This window comes from Typopeltis vanoorti, chromosome 25 (assembly GCF_054136105.1).
Source record: "Typopeltis vanoorti isolate ZY-2024b chromosome 25, IOZ_Tvanoo_1.0, whole genome shotgun sequence".
NCBI classification, from domain to species: Eukaryota; Metazoa; Arthropoda; class Arachnida; order Uropygi; family Thelyphonidae; genus Typopeltis; species Typopeltis vanoorti.
The window spans coordinates 38128001-38147328 of record NC_143573.1 but is presented as its reverse complement, the minus strand read 5'-3'; the positions used below and the strand labels follow the sequence as shown (position 1 = coordinate 38147328).

Sequence of the window (19328 nt, the reverse complement as noted above, 5' to 3'; positions counted from 1 at the left end):
TTGCTCACTAATAGGAAGAAAATCTTTTACTCATGATAAAAGGTGGGGAAAATACTTTAAAATAAAAAAGTAAGGAAAATGAATTGCAAAGAAAGCACTAGATATAATCAGCAAAATGCTATGTAATTAGCAGATGACATAAATTTTGGTGGTAAATTTGGAACATAGAGTACATAAAAAGAGCATAGTACTGTATGTCATTAAAACTGTGTAAAATGTTTTAAATCAGTGACTAAATTATTTCATCCTGGTGAGTGTTTTTTAAAATAGTTAGCCATAAAATATGTATAGATAGAAATTGTTTTAAATCTGTAGCATTTATTTTTAAGATTATATAGGCGCACTAATTGCATTTGAGGTGATACTAAGATTGAAGTAATGCAGAAGTCATATTTTCATATACGAGTAGCCAAAAGGTGTCACACCTTATTATTAAAATACTCTGGATTAGAGATAGTTGGAAGTTTTTCCACCTCTGGGTCTGGCTCCCACTGATGAGACCTCAATAAAGGTCAAAACCGGTCTGGGTAGTGACCCTTCCTATAATACATAACATTACATATGTCTGTAAGGATATGTGCTTTGCATTATGGAATACTAAGGCAAATGATGTGAAATCATTAGCTTCTAGATATGAGTTGCTCCAGTCCTGAAAATACTTCAGGCGCAAACTTTGTTTGCTTACACTTGGATAAAGGATTATATAATTTCTTTGTATCTTTAATTTATAGTATAATCAAGTGGAAAAAACTTTCGAGTGTTTGATAGGATTGATGCCCAATCTGATTGCATTTGATAGCACTGAACTAGTAAGGTTAAAAGAAGGGGTGGTCTACCTGAAAATTGAGTAAGAATGCAGCTAGCAAGAGCATCAGGACTAGATTTTTTGCATGGAGATTGATGAATGAGTGGAACAGCAAGCAAGATAGTGATCACACAAGGTGAAAATCATCTACCAAAAGATGTTCACAAATATTCATGCTGTCATGGGATTCAAACCCAATGTCTGTAGGTTGAAAAGCAGAAATACTGTCCACTCATCCAAACAAGCCAGGTAGTTGGCTTTATTGGATCATCTCCAAACAGAATTAAATCTGAAGGATTACCTTAATATATTTTGAAAAATAGTGTTTTATGTTCCTAATAACAAGATAAGTGAGAAAACAAAACTTATTTGGTAATTTATACAAAGTCCCAATAATTTTGGAATTTACCAAAATTTTTGGCTTACTTCTCTATTATTTTTTTATTTTTTTGCCCAAAACTGAAAGTGTGTGACATATAGCAAGTGGAGGGAGCATGCAGAGCAGTTTTGCAGTAGTGGAGGACATGTAGTAATCACTTTGCTATCTGTCACAATGAAGGAAGGATCAATCAAACTTCAGTTTCAATCTATATATATATATATATATATATTCAAAATAAATGAGGTTCTTTCTTTGTTTTGATGATAAAACAGTGCTAATAAAAATATATTTTGTTTCTTGTTTAATTCTTGATTTAAGATATAATTCTGTGTAAAGAAAAAAAGGAAAAATTAACTGACTTTTTTCCCCTTGTATTAACAGAACAAGTTTGCAATATGGAATTAACTGTTTAAAAAGGTTAAATTATGATAGGCAAGCATTAGAAGACAGAAGAAGAAGTATTGAGCATGAAATCAAAGGTAACACAAATTACTCTTTCTTTGACTTCCTGAAAATAAGAAAGTGTACTATTTTTGTGAGTTACAGTATACCTGTAAAATGAATATTATCACATCCTGTACACTTTAGTAATAACTATGGTCTAATGATTGATAGAAAAGAATTACTATGTAAACATTTTCTTTACATTAACATATATATATATATATATTAGATAATCACATATTGTGATTATCGAGGGAGGACACCTGCTCTACAATTCTCTGTATCCACCACTCAATCCACCAACTACAACGAACTGCAACTACACCAATGCCATCTACCACCCATCACCACTAGTATTTTCACAGACAATCACAAACATCCATGCCCAAAGCAGGATTCGAACCCACAGCCTTTTGGCTGGAGAGTGGATAAACTAACTATTTGGCCAACCAGACCAGCAATTACCTTAGTTAATAAGCATAAGACTGTGTGACAGAGTGGGAAATGAATTGGTGAAAGATGAATTACCAGTCTGAAACCACCTAAAAAAAACTCTTAATTCTCATCTGGGTTGAAAATTGAGGATTTCTTTTGGTGATTTTTTTTATGCCTATCTCTAATGGTAGAACAAAATTCTGAGTTTTTATAGATTTGGAATTTTTGTCATATGGACAGTTTGAAGATTTATGAAGCTCTATGTAGATAAGATGTGTTCATGACAAGAAAAGCTGATATTAAATATTTGTTTCATGAAGAGAAACTCGGTCTTGTCCCAGGACCTGGGTATTTTGAAAAGGTAAAGAGACATGGGGAGTGATTTTTCTTACAAGAAACAAGGAAAGAGTTATGGTGTACTTGCATTGATTGCAAGTTTAAGATCTGCAAGAGAAGACTTTGATATGCATGCGAAAGAAAGAGGTGAAGGAATAGATTTAATTTGTAGAGTGCTCAAAACCAAATACAATTAATACAGTGGATGATAAATTATAATTGGAAGAAAGACTTTACTATGAAGTTTACTGAAAAGACCTCTATACTAGATCCATTTGGATTTTCTTCAAATGTCAAGAGCTGTGGCTTATGCTTCACTGAACTTTCCTGCACACATCCTGTGGCAGACAGTGTAGATAAAAGCAATTGTGAATGGCAAAATCCCGAGCAATTTGTAGAATGTTGTATTTGAAATAGAAGACCTCTTTAATGCAAGAGATACAGGAGAAGTGTGATAACTGGCATTCACTTTTTTTAGATGATGTTGCAGTAGAATAATGAAAATATGGAAGAGGGGTAAGACAAAAGTTGAGACCATGGCCTTTGCTGGCTGTTGTGTGCCCATCAGTGAGTTTCTCACCTTTGTCTCTTTCAAAGGTACGATAGAATTGACTTTGTGAATGATCTCTTGTGACTCTTGCAAGGCTTGAACTTCATATAGTCTCTGTAAAGTTTTCTGTCTGGATACACACTATGTGTGGTGGTGGTGGTGGTGGTGGATGGCTCCTTATCTTCCCACCCTTCGACTAATGCTGGGGTTCCAGAAGGTTCTGTCCTCTCACCAACCCTCTTCCTGCTATATGTCAATGACCTACTTCAGTTGACCTCCAACCCAATACATAATTTTGCAGATTACACCACATTGCATTCCTCCTTTTCATTTGATAAACCTCACTCTACATCACCTCAACTTACAGATCATCAACCACCACCTCCCTCAATTCTGATCTCCAAGTCATCTTCCAATGGGGTTCAGATAACCTCATCAACTGCAATGCCAATAAAGCCCAGTTCTATCTTATCTCTCATAAAAAAAGAACCATTTTCTCCCAGTATTATTTTTGATTTTGAAACCCAAATTGAAAATTTGAGACAATTTGAGATTTCTCTTCTTGGAATTACCCTGATATCAAGCCTCTACTGGCATAAACACATCACAACCATTGCATCCTCAGCTTCTAAAAAACTAGGATTTCTCTTTCACTCAGGACGTTACTTTACCCCTGAACAGCTGTTAACTTTACACAAATTGCAAATCTGCCTTGCTATTTAATACTGCTCTCACATATGGGGTGGGGTGAGGTCCCTAAAAATGCTTTTCTCAATGCAGAGGAGAGCAATTAGACTTATTAATGACCCATAGTCACTCCCCCCCTCCCCCCAATTTTGTACAGATGTTTGATTTGTGCACTGTGTGTATTCTACAAATATTTCCATGGGAAATGTTCATCTGAAATAGCATCAATGATTCCCCCACTTAGTCCTAAGCTTGTTGGAACACGTGCAGCTGCTTCTCAACATCCCTTCACAGTGCACCTTGAAACCTACAGAACAGGTTTCTTTTCCTCCTCCTTCATTCCTGCAGCTGTTGTATTTTGGAAAAGTCTACCCCCTGTTGTGTTTCCCATGGAATACAATATACAGTCTTTTAAATCAAATGTAAATGAGTTCCTCCTTTACCAACCCACTTCAGTCCATATACAAGAGATTAGTTGATCAACTTATAGTAATTAGTGCCCATATACGGTACTAATTACTATAGGTTGATCAACTAACCTCTTGTATATGGACTCAACGTATAAAAATAAAATAAAATTTCAGAGAATGGGAGGTGTTAAGTCAAAGAGCACACACAAATGTGCATACACTACCAATAATGTTGAAAAGAATTTATGCTGAGTAGTTTGCACAGTTATGATGGATTATGTTATGATAGCTGCTATATGGCATTCTGTTAGGCATAAAAAATTGAAATGGAATGAGTGTCAATATCATTTAAGTTAATCTTTGTGCCAAGAGCATACATATATTTGTGGAGCAGATATAATAAGAGTTCGTATGTAGAAACTTGTGACTTCACATCAATTACCTCAGTATCGCATAATGCAAACACACACACACAATAGGAAGGGCCACTACCCAGACTGGTGGAAATGTAGTTCATAATAAGTGGATAAAACAGTTCAGTTACTTAGTGACCACTTTGCAAGGCTATATCAGTAACCTAGTGAGGTTACTGCTTTAACCTGTGTGATAGGTACTAATGTGGGAACAGAGATGGATGAATTGAAGGCTCTTAGCAATTTACATTGCAGAATCTCAATGTAAATACAGCTGTGGGATTAGATGGGATATCAGCTAAGGTTTTGTGAGAATTTTTGAGTGTCAAGGGAACTGGCAGTGCCTTTGACTAGGCTCTTTAATTTAAGTCTCAGCTATGGTAGAATTCCAAGGGAGTGGAAAGAGGGCAAAATAATTCCTTGGAATAAGAAAGGTTCTAAGACTGAAGTAGTAAATTATAGAACCGATCAGTATCTCAGGCATGGTGGTAAAAGTAATAGAAAAATTGATCAAAAAGAAAATTCAAGAATGGGTAGATAAAAATATGATACTGTATGAGGGACAACATGGACAACTTTGTGAAGGGTCGGTCATGCCTTATTAATTTACTAACTTTTTATAATAAAGTCTCAGCTATTGAAGAACACATTAACAAGTAGAGATAAGGAAGTTGTTATTCCTCTTTATAAGGCCTTGAGCTCAATTGGATAAAGGAAATGGCTACACAATGATTTTGCAAAGGCATTTGACAGAATATGACATGGAACTCTGTTACACAAATTAGAACAAATAGGGATGGATATGGTTAAGTGGATAGGAGGGTGGTTGCTGGACATATATCAAAAAGTGGCATATGGAGGGGCAGAATCGAGATGAAAACAGGTGACTAGTGATATGCCACAAGGTTCGGTGCTGAGACCATTGCCTGTTTAATTTGTACATAAATGATATAAGAAAGGAAATATTCAGTTGTCTGCTGATGATGTGAAATTAGTTAGGGTAATAGCTAATCAAGGCAACGTGGAGAGCTTGCAGGGTGATTTAAATAGGCTGTCAGTATGGTCAAAAGTTAATGGGTGTCAATTTAATGTCAAAAAATGTCAAGTTATGCATTTTGGGATAAATAGATTACAAGCCATGTATCACATTGATGGCACTGTACTCTAGGAAATAGAGGAAGTTAGAGATTTAGGAGTGGTGGTGGTAGACAGAGAGTTAAAGTTTAGAGGATATATTGCTAAGGTACCTCATAAGATTACTTGACTATTGAAGAACACATTAACAAGTAGATATAAGGAAGTTGTTATTCCTCTTTATAAGGCCTTGATATGTCCACATTTGGATTACAGTGCTCAAGTCTGGTCTCCTGGATTTCTTGGGAATGAGGAAGTGATGGAGAAGATTCAGATGTGAGTGATCAAGATGGTGAGTGGTCTGTGAAAATTTTGCTATGAAGATAGATTGAAGTTGTGTGGATTGCAGAAGTTGGTTGATAGGAGAAAAAGAGGGGATATGATAGAAACATATCCCATTTATCATATCTATCCTATAAAATCCTTGAAGTTGCTTAAAGGATTTTATAAGATAGATGCAGGGGAAATGTTTCAGCACTTGCCTAGAGGGACCAGAACAAGGGGTCATCCCTTGAAGTTGAATAAAGGTGTGGTTAGTTTGCCTGTATTGTTAATGAACAAATTAAACAGTAACGGTCCAAGAACATAACCCTGCAGCACACCACAGTTACAGGCCTTCTTTTGGACTCTACTCCTGAAAAAACTACTCTTTGATATCTCTCCATCAACCACCCTCCTATCCATCTCCATGTGCTGCAGTTTACTGATTAGAATTCCATGTGGTATCCTGTCAAAGGCCTTTGCAAAGTCCAGCAGTGTCATTGTATTATAAAACATGAGCAAGTTACTGAGGCATGCTGCTCCCCATACAGTATCCCATTTCCATCTATCCATTCCTATATTTTGCTCTTGACCAACTTCTCCAATACTTTACAACTCCTGATATGCTGATCAATCAGTAATTTGTTGCATCATTCTTGGAACCTCCCTTATGCAATGGAACTATTTTCCCCTTCTTTCCATCCCCTTGAGGCTAACCCAGAGCTGAGACTTAGATTAAACAATATGATCAAGGGCACTGACAATTCCCTCACTGCTTCACACAAAACTCAAGCTGGTATACCATCCAATCCTATGCTGTATTCACATTAAGGTTCTGTAATATGCTATGCACCTCCATTTCATTTACCTCAGTTCCTGCATAAGCCTTGGCTCTCTCGTTCCAGCAATATCACCACCTAGATGATATAATCTTGCAAAGTGTTCACTTAGTAATTCTACTATTTCGCCTGATTCAGTTACCTCCCTACCATCAGCATTCCTTAAAATCATTTTGCCATATACATTCTTTCTTTTACTTGCAGCATATCAAAAGAACTGTTTGGAATTCTCTTCAGCCTGCATTGCTATCTTCCTTTTATAATCTGCTTTTGCCTCTCTTACCACACTAGTTACCCTTCTGGCCCTGTGCCTTGCAATTGCCTTATCCTACAATTAGAATAATTATATTGGACCAATTGAGATGAGCGCTGATGTGCCATGCACTCTTAAAACTCTGATACATCAATATGCTACCTATACAGTATCCCTTTTGTATTTTGTAGTGTGAGTCGGATAAGCCATACAACAGCACACCCAACCGAAATGAGTACATGACACTACTAGTGCATAAGTGTTTTTTGAATACTCTTGGGCTGGATAATTATGTGGTTGTTTAAGCTCGAATTCAATGTCATCAAAGATAGGAATGGAGCAGTACTAACAGAAAAACTGGAAATCAAAAACAAATGGAAAGAATACTATGAGGAACTATACAGCACAAGGATAAGGAAAATTTGGAGAAGCCCTCTCAACAGGAAAATTTTAATTTGGAACCTCCTCCACTTATGCGTGAGGTTGAAAGAACAGTTAAATAGCTTAATAATAATAACATAAATGGACATACTAGGGTGGTTTGAATGCAGGATGTGTCGGTTAGGAGTAATAGCAGACCTAAATTTGCACTCGGGATTGCCTAGGTGGAACCTGAAAAATCAGGAATCTGATCTAGTAGGGGGGGGGGGGGGGCAGGAGCCTGTATGAGAAACCATAAATAGAAACCTGAGATAGAAAGATACGTAGCTTAAGTGACCCAAGGACTATTTCATGACCAGTACCCCATATATCCAACCTTGTCATTTAATAACCAGCCATCTCCAAGCTGGATGGTTGGTTATTATATGATAGATCCAATGATACGCTATCACTCTAATGCACTTTAATAAATAACAACTTACAGCTCTTCTTGGATTATTAAATAAAAATTGCTTTCATTGATTTACATTCTTTCCAGTCAGGGACCAGCCACTATTATCCTGCCCAAAATTTATAGTATTCTCTGTTGTTATAGCCAAACTGAAAGGACAAAAATAGATCTCTTAATAAACACAAAGATAACTTCTGCTTCATGTAAACTCATCAAATCTAGATCATGCTATTAACACATAGAATATGATGGTTGAAAGTCAAAATTGTCCTCAGAAGTTCTATTTCAAAAGATTTTTCCATTAGTCATGCAGAGTACTCAATAATAAACCAAGTTTAAATAGAATAATCGTTCCAGTTTTGATATTTTACAATCCTTTTCATTAATTCTATGTTTTCACTGAGGCTGTTTATTATCTATGAGAGTCTCTATAGCTCATTCACTACTGAATGAAATAAAAAGTTTTTTTCTGATTTTTATATAATCACATGTGTACAAAAGGAAAAAGTATTTATTGTACTATTTTGTCATGTGTATCATAAGACATCATCAGTGTAAGCAAAGAACAACAGTGAGTAATTTCAACAAAATAAATAGTATAGCACATACGTTACATTAGAATCCCATGGGCTGAAAATAACATTGAAATAAAATACTCTATTCAATACACTTGAGGGGTAACAATTTCCCAAACTTTAGGTATGGTAAAGCATTAGGATTAAGGTTTGGTCAATGAAGTAGGGCTTCAGCGTTTTCTTTGAATAAATATTCATACTTATACGTATTTCTTCATATTTATTTAGTAATAGTTTGATATTTTCCCATTAGATCCCATGACTAGTGTTTTCAATTTCATGTTGTGCGAGACCAGATTTCAGCAGTTTAATAAGTTGAATATGATCTTGATGTTTAGAAACATGTTTATTGACTGATCTTGTTTGTCTGTAGTAAAATAAGTTGCTGAACATATACTTGGTATTCACCAAGTAACATCATTGGCGAGTTAGTCCTTTGGAGAAGATAACAGATTGTGAATTTAGTTGGTGAGTTTATATATTTTCATAATCTTTTCCACATATCTAGAGATGCCTTTAATATGTAGGAATCTTGTAGATTTCTTTTTCTTCTCTGGGATGCTGTATACAAAAGGGTGGTTAATTGTTTTTTGTGTTATTCTTGGTATCCATTTAGTAAAGCTGTTTATTTGACCGTTTTCAGTTCTTATTTGAGTGATAATCCTTCTGAGAAACAAGTTTTATGTGTTCTAGACACTAATGGTTTTATAATACTGTACTTTTGAGATGGATAATGAGCTGATGTATTATCAATATAGCTGTAAAAGTTGGTTTTCAGTAGACAGAAGTAGAGAATGATCCATCAGGTTTCAGTTTGATTTTTACTTCTAGAAAGGAAATTCCTCTTGGCAATTGTTTTTCCTAATGTAAATTTAATTCAGAAATGTAAATTGTTGATTTTTATAGAAATGAATGAAGTTCATCTCTGTGTGATTCTAAAAAACATCATCTATGTAGTATAGCTAAATAGATAGGTCAAGAAAAAATATTATTTCCAGGTGTTTTAGAATCATCTAATCTAGCTAACTTTTATCTAGAACATCTGAAAAAAAAAGAATAATAAATAAAAAGAATCCTCTCTCTCTCTCTCTCTCTCTCTCAACTCAAACTGGTTATTTGACTATGGTACAGAAATGACATTTTTACAATTTAGAATCACATAGAGTTCTGACTCTATGTGATTTCAAATTGCAAAAATGCATCATCTGTGCAGCATAGCAAAATAGGCAGTTTGGGGTCGAGAGAGAGACAGAGAAAAGATTCTTTTTTTTTTTTTTTTTTTTTTTTCAGGGATTCTGGATAAAAGTTACTAGGTTAGATGATCTATTACACTTGGCAGAAAGAATCTTCTTTCTTGACTCAGAACTTCGTTCATTTTTACAAAACAAAATCAAGAAGAATAAATCCACAGGACTCCCCTTATATTAAAGGCATCTCTGGATATGTTCCAAAGATTATGAAAATATACAAACCCATTGCTTCCTTCAAACCCATCAACCAAATTCACAATCTTTCCTTCTTCAAATGACAAACTCACCAATGATGTTACTTGATGTGTGTACCAAATACAATGTGTGTGCAACTTGTCTTACTGCATACATACAGGAAGATCAATCAATAAATGCATTTCTGAACATGAAGACCATATCTGGCTTTTCAAACTGCACAAATCTGGCCTGGCACAACATGGAATTGAAAACATTAGCCATGAAATCAAGTGGGAAAACACCAAACTATTACGTATATCTATGTATAAATATTAACATTTATTCAAAGAAAGTGCTTGAAGCTTTACTTCATCAACCAAATAATCTGTGCATAGCAAAATAGGCAGTTTGGGATCGAGAGAGACGGAGAAGATTCTTTTTTTTTTTTTTTCAGGGATTCTGGATAAAAGTTACTAGGTTAGATGATCTATTACACTTGGCAGAAAGAATCTTCTTTCTCGACTCAGAACTTTATTCATTTGTACAAAACAAAATCAAGAAGAATAAATCCACAGGACTCCTCTCCCTTATATTAAAGGCATCTCTGGATATGTTCCAAAGATTATGAAAATATACAAACCCATCAACCAAATTCACAATCTTTCCTTCTTCAAATGACAAACTCACCAATGATGTTACTTGGTGTGTGTACCAAATACAATGTGTGTGCAACTTGTCTTACTGCAGACATACAGGAAGATCAATCAATAAATGCATTTCTGAACATGAAGACCATATCTGGCTTATCAAACTGCACAAATCTGGCCTGGCACAACATGGAATTGAAAACATTAGCCATGAAATCAAATGGGAAAACACCAAACTATTACATATATCTATGTATAATTTTAATTTTATTTTATTTTAGGCCCAATAGTGTGTTTAATTTAATGAATGCATGCACTCTATTGTTTCTTTTGTTAAAATTCCTCACTGATGATTTATTATGTGTAAGACGAAACATTATAGTATAATAAATTATTTTACTGTGGTAAATGTGTGATTTTGTAGTTATGGAAACTTTGCATGTCTTGTTATACAAAAAAAAATTTCTGATTTGTAGCTCTATTATCTAATATTGTTGGATAATTCATATACTGTTGTTTTATGTTTAACTTGGAATATTTAATAACTACTATAGTTGAGATCTAATGTCATCAAAAAATTGAAGGTTTCATCTCTTTTTATATGTACAAAAGAATTTTCAGTTGATTTTTGACCTCATGTATTTTGACTTCATTTACCATCACTTTCTGTCTAATAAGATAGTGATAAAATGTGGAATCTGGCATGATGCAATGCCTTTCATTTCCTGCAAACTTCTTTCAAGTCCACATGAATTAAAGAATAAAATCATTTTTGTTTTGTATTTGGTCACTTAAACATTAAAACTTGAGCTTTTTCTTGGTTTTATTTGTTGACCAGATATTTGTAAATGATATGCACGAATTGTCAACAAGTTTCACCAGCTATTCTGTCTGGCTTCTTCAGGATAAGTATAACAGTACACACTAACGTTTACTAGTAAAAAAGAAGAATGGAGTAACACAGTCAAATAAATTAAAACTGACGCGTAACATCATAAGCATGTAATGTGGTGTATCAGCTTACCAGAATTTCATTTCACTAAAAACTATATAACGCGCTCAATAAATAATGACTGATACTCCAAGTTCCATGCTTATGATGTTATGCATCAGTTTTAATTTATTTGACTGTGTTACTCCATTCTTCTTTTTTACTAGTAAACGTTAGTGTATGCTGTTATACTTGTCCCGAAGAAGCCAGACAGAATAGCTGGTTAAACTTGTTGACAATTCGTGCATATCATTTACAAATATCTGGTCAACGAATAAAACCAAGAAAAAGCTCAAGTTTTAAAGAATAAAATCATGGTTGTTAAAGTTTATTTTATGGAAGTTGAATTAGTACAGTTGTTGCATGATGTATACACAATTTTGCAGTTATTCTGAAGGAGTTACACACACTCTCTTTAGTATTCAAATTTATTAAAATGTGGAAGTAATAGTTTTATACAAAGTTTATTTCTTAAATAATGCAGAAAGTTATAAATTGTAATTTTATTTTTTTAAGAAAATAGTAAAAACTTTAATATGAAGAAATAAAATTGTCTCAGAATGTTCATAACTATGCAATTATTCTTTAATATATAAATTTTTAAATCTTGCAGATGTGCTGGTGTGGTCCAATGATAGGGTTATCAAATGGTTAGATGCAATAGGTTTAAAAGAATATTCAATTAATCTTCAAGAATCTGGAGTTCATGGTTCAGTCATTGCTCTAGATGAAAGTTTTGACCATAGTGCCATGGCTTTGGCCCTTCAAATACCAAATCAGAATACTCAGGTATGTATCAGTGTCTGAGCTATTATAGTACTTTTTTGGTAGCTTTTCTAATTTTAATAAATTCCTCCTTTTCTTTGGAATTATCTTTGTTACATGTTATGTGAGGGAAAGGGGATGTATATACTGGATGTGCAGTTCTTGTGCATGCATGTAATAAAGATAATTCCAAAGAAAAGTAGAAATTTATTAAAATGTCAGAATCTTACATCAACATCATTATCTCAGCATCTTATTATTATCATTCTAGGACCCCATGGAGTCAAAGACTCATCTAGAAGGTCCCTTTGTCACACACACACAGCTTATCCTACTGTGCCTTTAACACATTCAAATTCTCTGCAGATGCCATGCTCTCAGACAATGCATTCCAATTATTCACAACTCTCCATACATAAAACCTGCTTCTCAACCCTTGCTCACATCCTCTTTATACAGCTTCAGGGATGACCTCTTGTTCTATCCCAATCTCCCACCATTTTATGAAAAACCTCTTTCAACATTAATCCTGTAACAACCCCTTACTAACTTGTATGTCTCTATCATATCACCTCTTCCTCTGTCCATTAGACTCTGTAAATTGCATCTTTTCAACCTTTCTTTACATTCGACATTCCAGAGATCAGAAACTATTTTGTCAATTGCCTCTGGACCTTCTCCAACATCTCATCCTTGTGAAAACAAGGCGACCAAATCTGTGCACAGTAGTCCATATGTGGCCTTATACAATATAACCAGAATCTCCTTACTTTTAAAAGTCAGTCCTCTGCATCATTGTCAGAATTCATTGTGTTGCCCTCACAGTTATTGCAATATGTCCTCTAAATTTTAGATCCTTATCTACCATCACCCCAAGATCTCTTATTTTCTCCATCTCCAACAATATATCCCTACCAAGCATAAATTCTACATCCCATCTTTCTTTCCCAAATTTTAAAACCTTACATTTTTCAACATTGAACTGGCATCCTCACCCCTATACCCATTCACTCAGTTTATTCAAGTCTTCTTGTAAGGTCACATCTGATCTACTCCTCATAGTTCATCCCAACTTTGAATCATCTGCAAACAACTGTATATCACCATTCAGATCTTCTCCAATATCAACAACAGTAATGGCCCCAAAATAGACCCCCTGAGGTACACCACTAGTGACTTTCCTCTTCTTAGATATTGTCTTCCCCCCCCCCCATACACAACTTGCTGATACTATCAGATAGCCAATCTCCAATCTGATTCACTAGTCTAATATTCAACCCCATCCGCTTCCAGTCTAATTATCATGCAGTTATTGTAGGGGAGTTGAAAGGCAGGTTTTTTTTGTGCAGTGTTGTAAATGATTGGAATGCCTTGCCTGAGAGTGTGGTGTCTGCAGGGAGTTTGAATGTGTTCAAAGCATGGTATGCTGAGCTCTGTGTGTGTGTGTGTGTGTGTGTGTGTGTGTGTGTGTGTGTGTGTGTGTGTGTGTGTGTGTGTGTGTGTGTGTGTGTGTGTGTGTGTGTGATAAAAGGACCTCTCAGATGAGTCTTTGACTCCATGAGGTCTTGGGTAGTAATAATAATAATAATAATCTATCAAAAGCCTTTGCAAAATCTAAGAGTACTACAATGCATCCATCTCCCTTGTCCAATGAAGCTGTCACCTTATTGTAATAAATAAGCAGATTACTAAAACATGACCTCCCTTTAGAAAATCCATGCTGTCCATCAGAGATAATACCACTGTTATCAACCCAATTCTGGATTGTGGTTCTCACCAGCCTCTCCAACACTTTAACCACAACATCTGACACACAGATTGGCTTATAATTTGATGTTTGAGTTCTGTCACCTCTTTTATGAAGTGGGATGTAAGACTCATATTAAACATATTGACAATATCTGTCAAGGCAGATGTCAGTTCCCAGCACATTCCTTCAAAATATTCAGTGATATACAAGGTGGTATCAAAAAGTTTCGAGACTAGTTTTGTAACACACCAACAGATGGCAGCACAAGGCTGCATGCACAGTCACAGAGAGCACCGACCTTCATAAGTCAGTGTGCCAAAAGACATCGTCCTATGCACATCGGGAGCTGTGCAGCTGGTGCTATTCTGACCACGTGCATTACCACGTCTGCGATTTCATCATGGACAGCAAGTTAGAACAAAGAGTGAACATGAAATTCTGCGTGAAACTGGGCAAATCTGCCACAGAGACATTTGACATCATTCGGCAAGTTTACGGCAATTCTGCAATGAGTCGTTCGAGGTTTTTGAATGGCACACGTGCTTCAAGAGTGGAAAAACATCACTGGAAGATGATGAGAGATCAAGAAGACCTTCAACAAGCTCAATCCCTGAAAATGTCGAAACCATTTGGCAACTTGTGCATGAGGATCGTCGGAAAACACTCCACAACATTGCTGCTATTGTCAGTGTGTCATGCAGAACAGTCCAGGCAATCCTCATGTGTAATTTGGACATGTGCCATGTTGCTGCCAAGTTCATCCCCAGGCTGCTGTCCCAGGAGCAGAAGGAACACCACATTGAAGTCTGCCAAGAACTCCATCAGCATGCCGTGGATGACCCGTCCTTCATGTCGAGGATCATTACCAGTGACGAAACTTGGGTGTACTGGTACGACCCTGAGATGAAGCAACAGTCTTCACAGTGGAAGAGCCCATCATCTCCACGACCAAAAAAAGGGAGGCAGGTCTGCAGCTTGACCAAGTGCATGCTCATCGTCATTTTCAACATTCGCAACATTGTGCATCAAGAATTCATCCCCAGAGGCCAGACCATCAATAGCGAGTTCTACTTCCAAGTTTTAAGGCTTCTGAAGGAGGACATTCTGTGAAAGCGACCAGATCTATGGCACGCAAAAAACTGGATGTTCCACAACGAAAATGCACCCTGTCACTGAGCTCTCCTCACACATGAGTTTCTCACCAGAAACAACATCATCTCACTTCCGCACCCACCTACTCTCCAGATTTAGCTCCTGCGGACTTCACTCTCTTCCCGAAAATGAAGATCCAGCTCAAAAGTAGTTGTTTTGACACCATTGTGGCGATCCAGCGCGAATCGCAGAAGGTGCTTGACACACTTCGAAAAGAAGACTTCCAGGACACATTCCAGAAGTGGCAGGAAATGCTGGGAGCACTGTATTGCTATGCAATGGAACTGTTTTGAAGGTGATAGTGTGTAAACATAGATAAATAAAGTAATTTCTCGTAAACAGAGCTAGTCTCGAAACTTTTTGATACCACCTCGTATCATTAAGTCCCACAGCCTTATTAACATAAAGCTTACTCAAATTCCCATATACCTCATGCTCACTCATAGTCTCTCCTCCTCATCATCATCCACTCCTCTCATGTTCTCCATGATGTGATGGATGAAAAAAAGGTCATAAAGGTCTTGCACAAGGATGAAAGACCTTTATGACCTGCTCATTAAATATCTCAACTTTGTTCTCTGCAGCAGTTGTCCTTATACCATTTTTTCAAATCAATGTCATCCTACCATAATCTTTTTTTCTTTTTTTTTTTTGCTGGTTACATATCAAAAGAACTTCATAGAATTTTTCCTTTTTTGACTTCATTAGCTAACTGCTGCACTTTTGTTACCCACACCAACCAAGTCACCCTCCTAGCCTGTTCTTTGTACTCTTCATGGAATTGATTAATTACTACTCATCTTATATTTCATCCATAATGCCTTCATTTTTTGTATTGCATGCTTAATCTCTTCATTCTTCCATTTCACACCTACCTTATTTAACCTTCTGACCATTGAATACATTTAGATATTGCTTCTACTAGATAGTTCTTGAATATCACCCAAGCAGGATTGATCTCCTTTTCACCCAACTCCTCATTCCATACATACATTATTACTGTGAGTATTACTTACAGTATACAGTAATACTTATAGTATATAATATTCTTTAAGTATAGTAATACTTACAGAATATTATAATATATATAGTATTATAGTATAAATTAAAGATTCCAAGAAATTATTTGTAAGAAACAAAGTTTACACATGAAGTAACTTCATGACTAGGCATCTCGTATATAGAGGCTAATGACTTCACATCACTTGCCTTAGTATCCCATATTGCAAAGCATAATGCATAACCTTACGGACATGTATAATGCTATGCATTATGGAAGGGTCATTACCCAGACCAGTTTTGACCTATATTGAGGTCTCATGAGTGGGAACAAGAATACAATTTCTTGGCATCTTTAATTTAAAATATAATCAAATGGAAAAACTTTCAACATCTATATCTAACCAAGACTATTTTAGTATGACACCTTTTGGCTACTTGTATATGGAAATATGACTTCTGCATTATTTCAACCTTGGTATCATTTCTGGGTCTGGTTCCCACTAATGAAACCTCAACAAAGAAGTATGGAGGATTTGGGCTTCCAGTTTTAAAATTCTACTGTTTAAGCAATACAGTTTCAAAAATCTATAAAATATTGCTGACTAATCACACATGTGCAGACCTTCTCCTGTACTACCTAGGTTTTTCATCTTCCCCTGTTTGGAGTTAATGATTATAAAGTTCCAAAAGCTGAAATTGTTCCTGAATATTACATCACCTTGTGCTTAACTTTAAGACTGCTAAAACAATCTAGCATTGACATTCTTTCCATTAAAAAAAGTAAAATTCAGTATAAAGAAATCTTTCATCTCTTTCGCCACAAAATTCCACAGTTGGGTACTGACAACAATACTTTGTTTCACAATTTGTGGAAGTTCCAAGGATACCCTAACAGAAGGGAACTTACTTGGAGAATTGCATATGGCTGCCTTCCAGTCAACACCATCAAATGGAGATATTTCAACATTGGAGATCCAATCTGACATCTATTACCAGTTGGAAACAGTAAAACATGCATTCTACGGCTGCCCTCTTGCCCTGCGTATTTGGAACAGATTATGTAATGTATTGGGCATTTTCCATTACTTACAACAGAACAGGTTATTTTTTTGTAATATCCACCACCTGTAAGCAATGGGAAAAGAATTTTGATTTTTATAATTAATGAATTAAAATACCATTTATGGATGGTTAGAAAGAAATATGGATTTGAAAACCAGCAATATGACATCCAAATGCTTTATAATATTGTATTGTATTGTAGAAATTTTATTGTTCAGTCAGACAATTTTTGTATTTAGAAAGAAGCATTCTGGGAAATATCAAATTTATGACTAGATGGTGTAGACCACCCACATTATGCAATGTTCACGAATATTGCATAATGATAAAATTCTGAGAGGTTTTTTAAATAGTTCCATCTTCTTTACTCAATGTGGTCTTATAGTCAGTTGCAGGGATGACTGGAGAGAAATCCCAGACAGAGAAGGCCAACTCGAGGCAGTTAACTCAGATGGGGCTAACTACCTGGGTATCAGTTCATCCTTGCACTTTAGTTTCAATTAGTCTTTTTGTTGTTCATCTATATGAAATTGGTTATTTATTTATTTATTTTGTGTGTGAAATACAGAAAATGTATGATCATACATATAAATGATTAAAAGCATACATTTAAAGAAATATGCATTAAAAGAATATGGATTAAAAGCATACATTTAAAGAAATATGCATTAAAAGAATATGGATTAAAAGCATACATTTAAAGAACTAGACATTAAAAGAATATGGATTAAAAGCATACATTTAAAGAAATAGACATTAAAAGAATTTGGATTAAAAGCATACATTAAGAGACAAAAATGCCACTTGCATAAAATATTACACAAAAACATAAAATGTCAAATTTCACTCATCCAGTGATTATGGCCACATACAGGGTGGCCATAAAATAACTTTCCCTCTTTGGAGGCATCTGTAGCTAAAACCAATAAACGGAATGAGACCAAATTTTATATTGAGACTTTTGAGGGCATGGGGAGATGATTTCCACGAAAAAAGATTATTATTATTATTACCACCCCAAGACCTCATGGAGTCAAAGACTCATCTGGGAGGTCCTTTTATCACACATACATCTCATCATACCATGTCTTAAACACACTCCAACTCCTTGCAGACACCACACTCTCAGGCAAGGCATTCCAATCATTCACAACTCTGCACGAAAAAAACCTGCCTCTCACCCCCCTAATCATACCCTCTTTATACACTTTCCAGAGATGACCTCTGGTTCTCCCCTGATCTCCCACTATTCTCTGTAAAACTTCTCCAGCATTGATCCTATAACAACCCCTTACCAACTTGTAGGTCTCTATCATATCTCCCTCTTCCTCCTGTCCACCAGACTCTGTAAATTACATCTTTTCAATCTTTCCTCATACTCGACATTCCAGAGGTCAGAAACTACCTTAGTCAGTCTCCTTTGGACCCTTTCCAACATCTCTTCATCATTCTGAAAACCCAGTGACGAAATCTGGGCACAATAGTCCATGTGTGGCCTAATCAAAGCCTTATACAACGGAACAAGAATCTTCCTACTTCTACACGTCAGTGTCCTCTGCATCATTCCCAGAAGCCTTTGTGTTGTCTTCACAATTTTGGCGATGTGTCCCCTAAATTTTAGATCCTTATCCACTATCACCCCCAGATCTCTTATTTCCTCTACCTCCAACAATATATTCTCACCAAGCATAAATTCTGCATCCCATCTTTGTTTTCCAAATTTTAAAACCTTACATTTTGCAACATTGAACTCACATCCCCATTTCCGTGCCCAATCACTCAGTCTATTCAAGTCTTCCTGTAAGGCTGCAGCATCTTCACTACACTTCATGGTTCGTCCCAACTTTGCATCATCTGCAAACAACTGAATATCTCCATCCAAATCTTCACCTATATCATTAATATACAAGTTAAACTGCAATGGACCTAAAACAGATCCCTGAGGCACTCCACTAGTGACTTTCCTTTTCCTGGATATCGCTCCCCCAAAACAACTTGTTGATACCTATCGGATAGCCAGTCTCCAATCCAATGCACCAATCTAATATCCAACCCCATCTGCTCTAGTTTGACTGTCAACCTATCATGAGGTACTCTTTCAAAAGCCTTTGCGAAATCCAAGTATATTACTGTGTATCCTTTTCCTCTGTCCAAAGAAGCAGTCACTTTATTGTAA

General features: G+C 35.8%; 1 protein-coding gene across 10 annotated transcripts in view; it reads left to right on the top strand.

Annotated features, from left to right (window-relative positions):
• The window catches only part of LOC150092673 (liprin-alpha-1-like), a 778236-nt gene that overhangs the window by 734082 nt on the left and 24826 nt on the right, over nt 1-19328 (top strand). For 9 of the 10 annotated variants that reach the window (XM_090414522.1, XM_090414524.1, XM_090414523.1 and 6 more), the window contains 2 exons: nt 1569-1666; nt 12035-12210. In XM_090414522.1, coding sequence (XP_090270648.1) covers nt 1569-1666; nt 12035-12210 — 274 coding nt within the window. Of the gene's footprint in view, nt 1-1568; nt 1667-12034; nt 12211-19328 lie in introns of those variants that run through there. The other variant, XM_090414526.1, reaches the window with a different exon arrangement.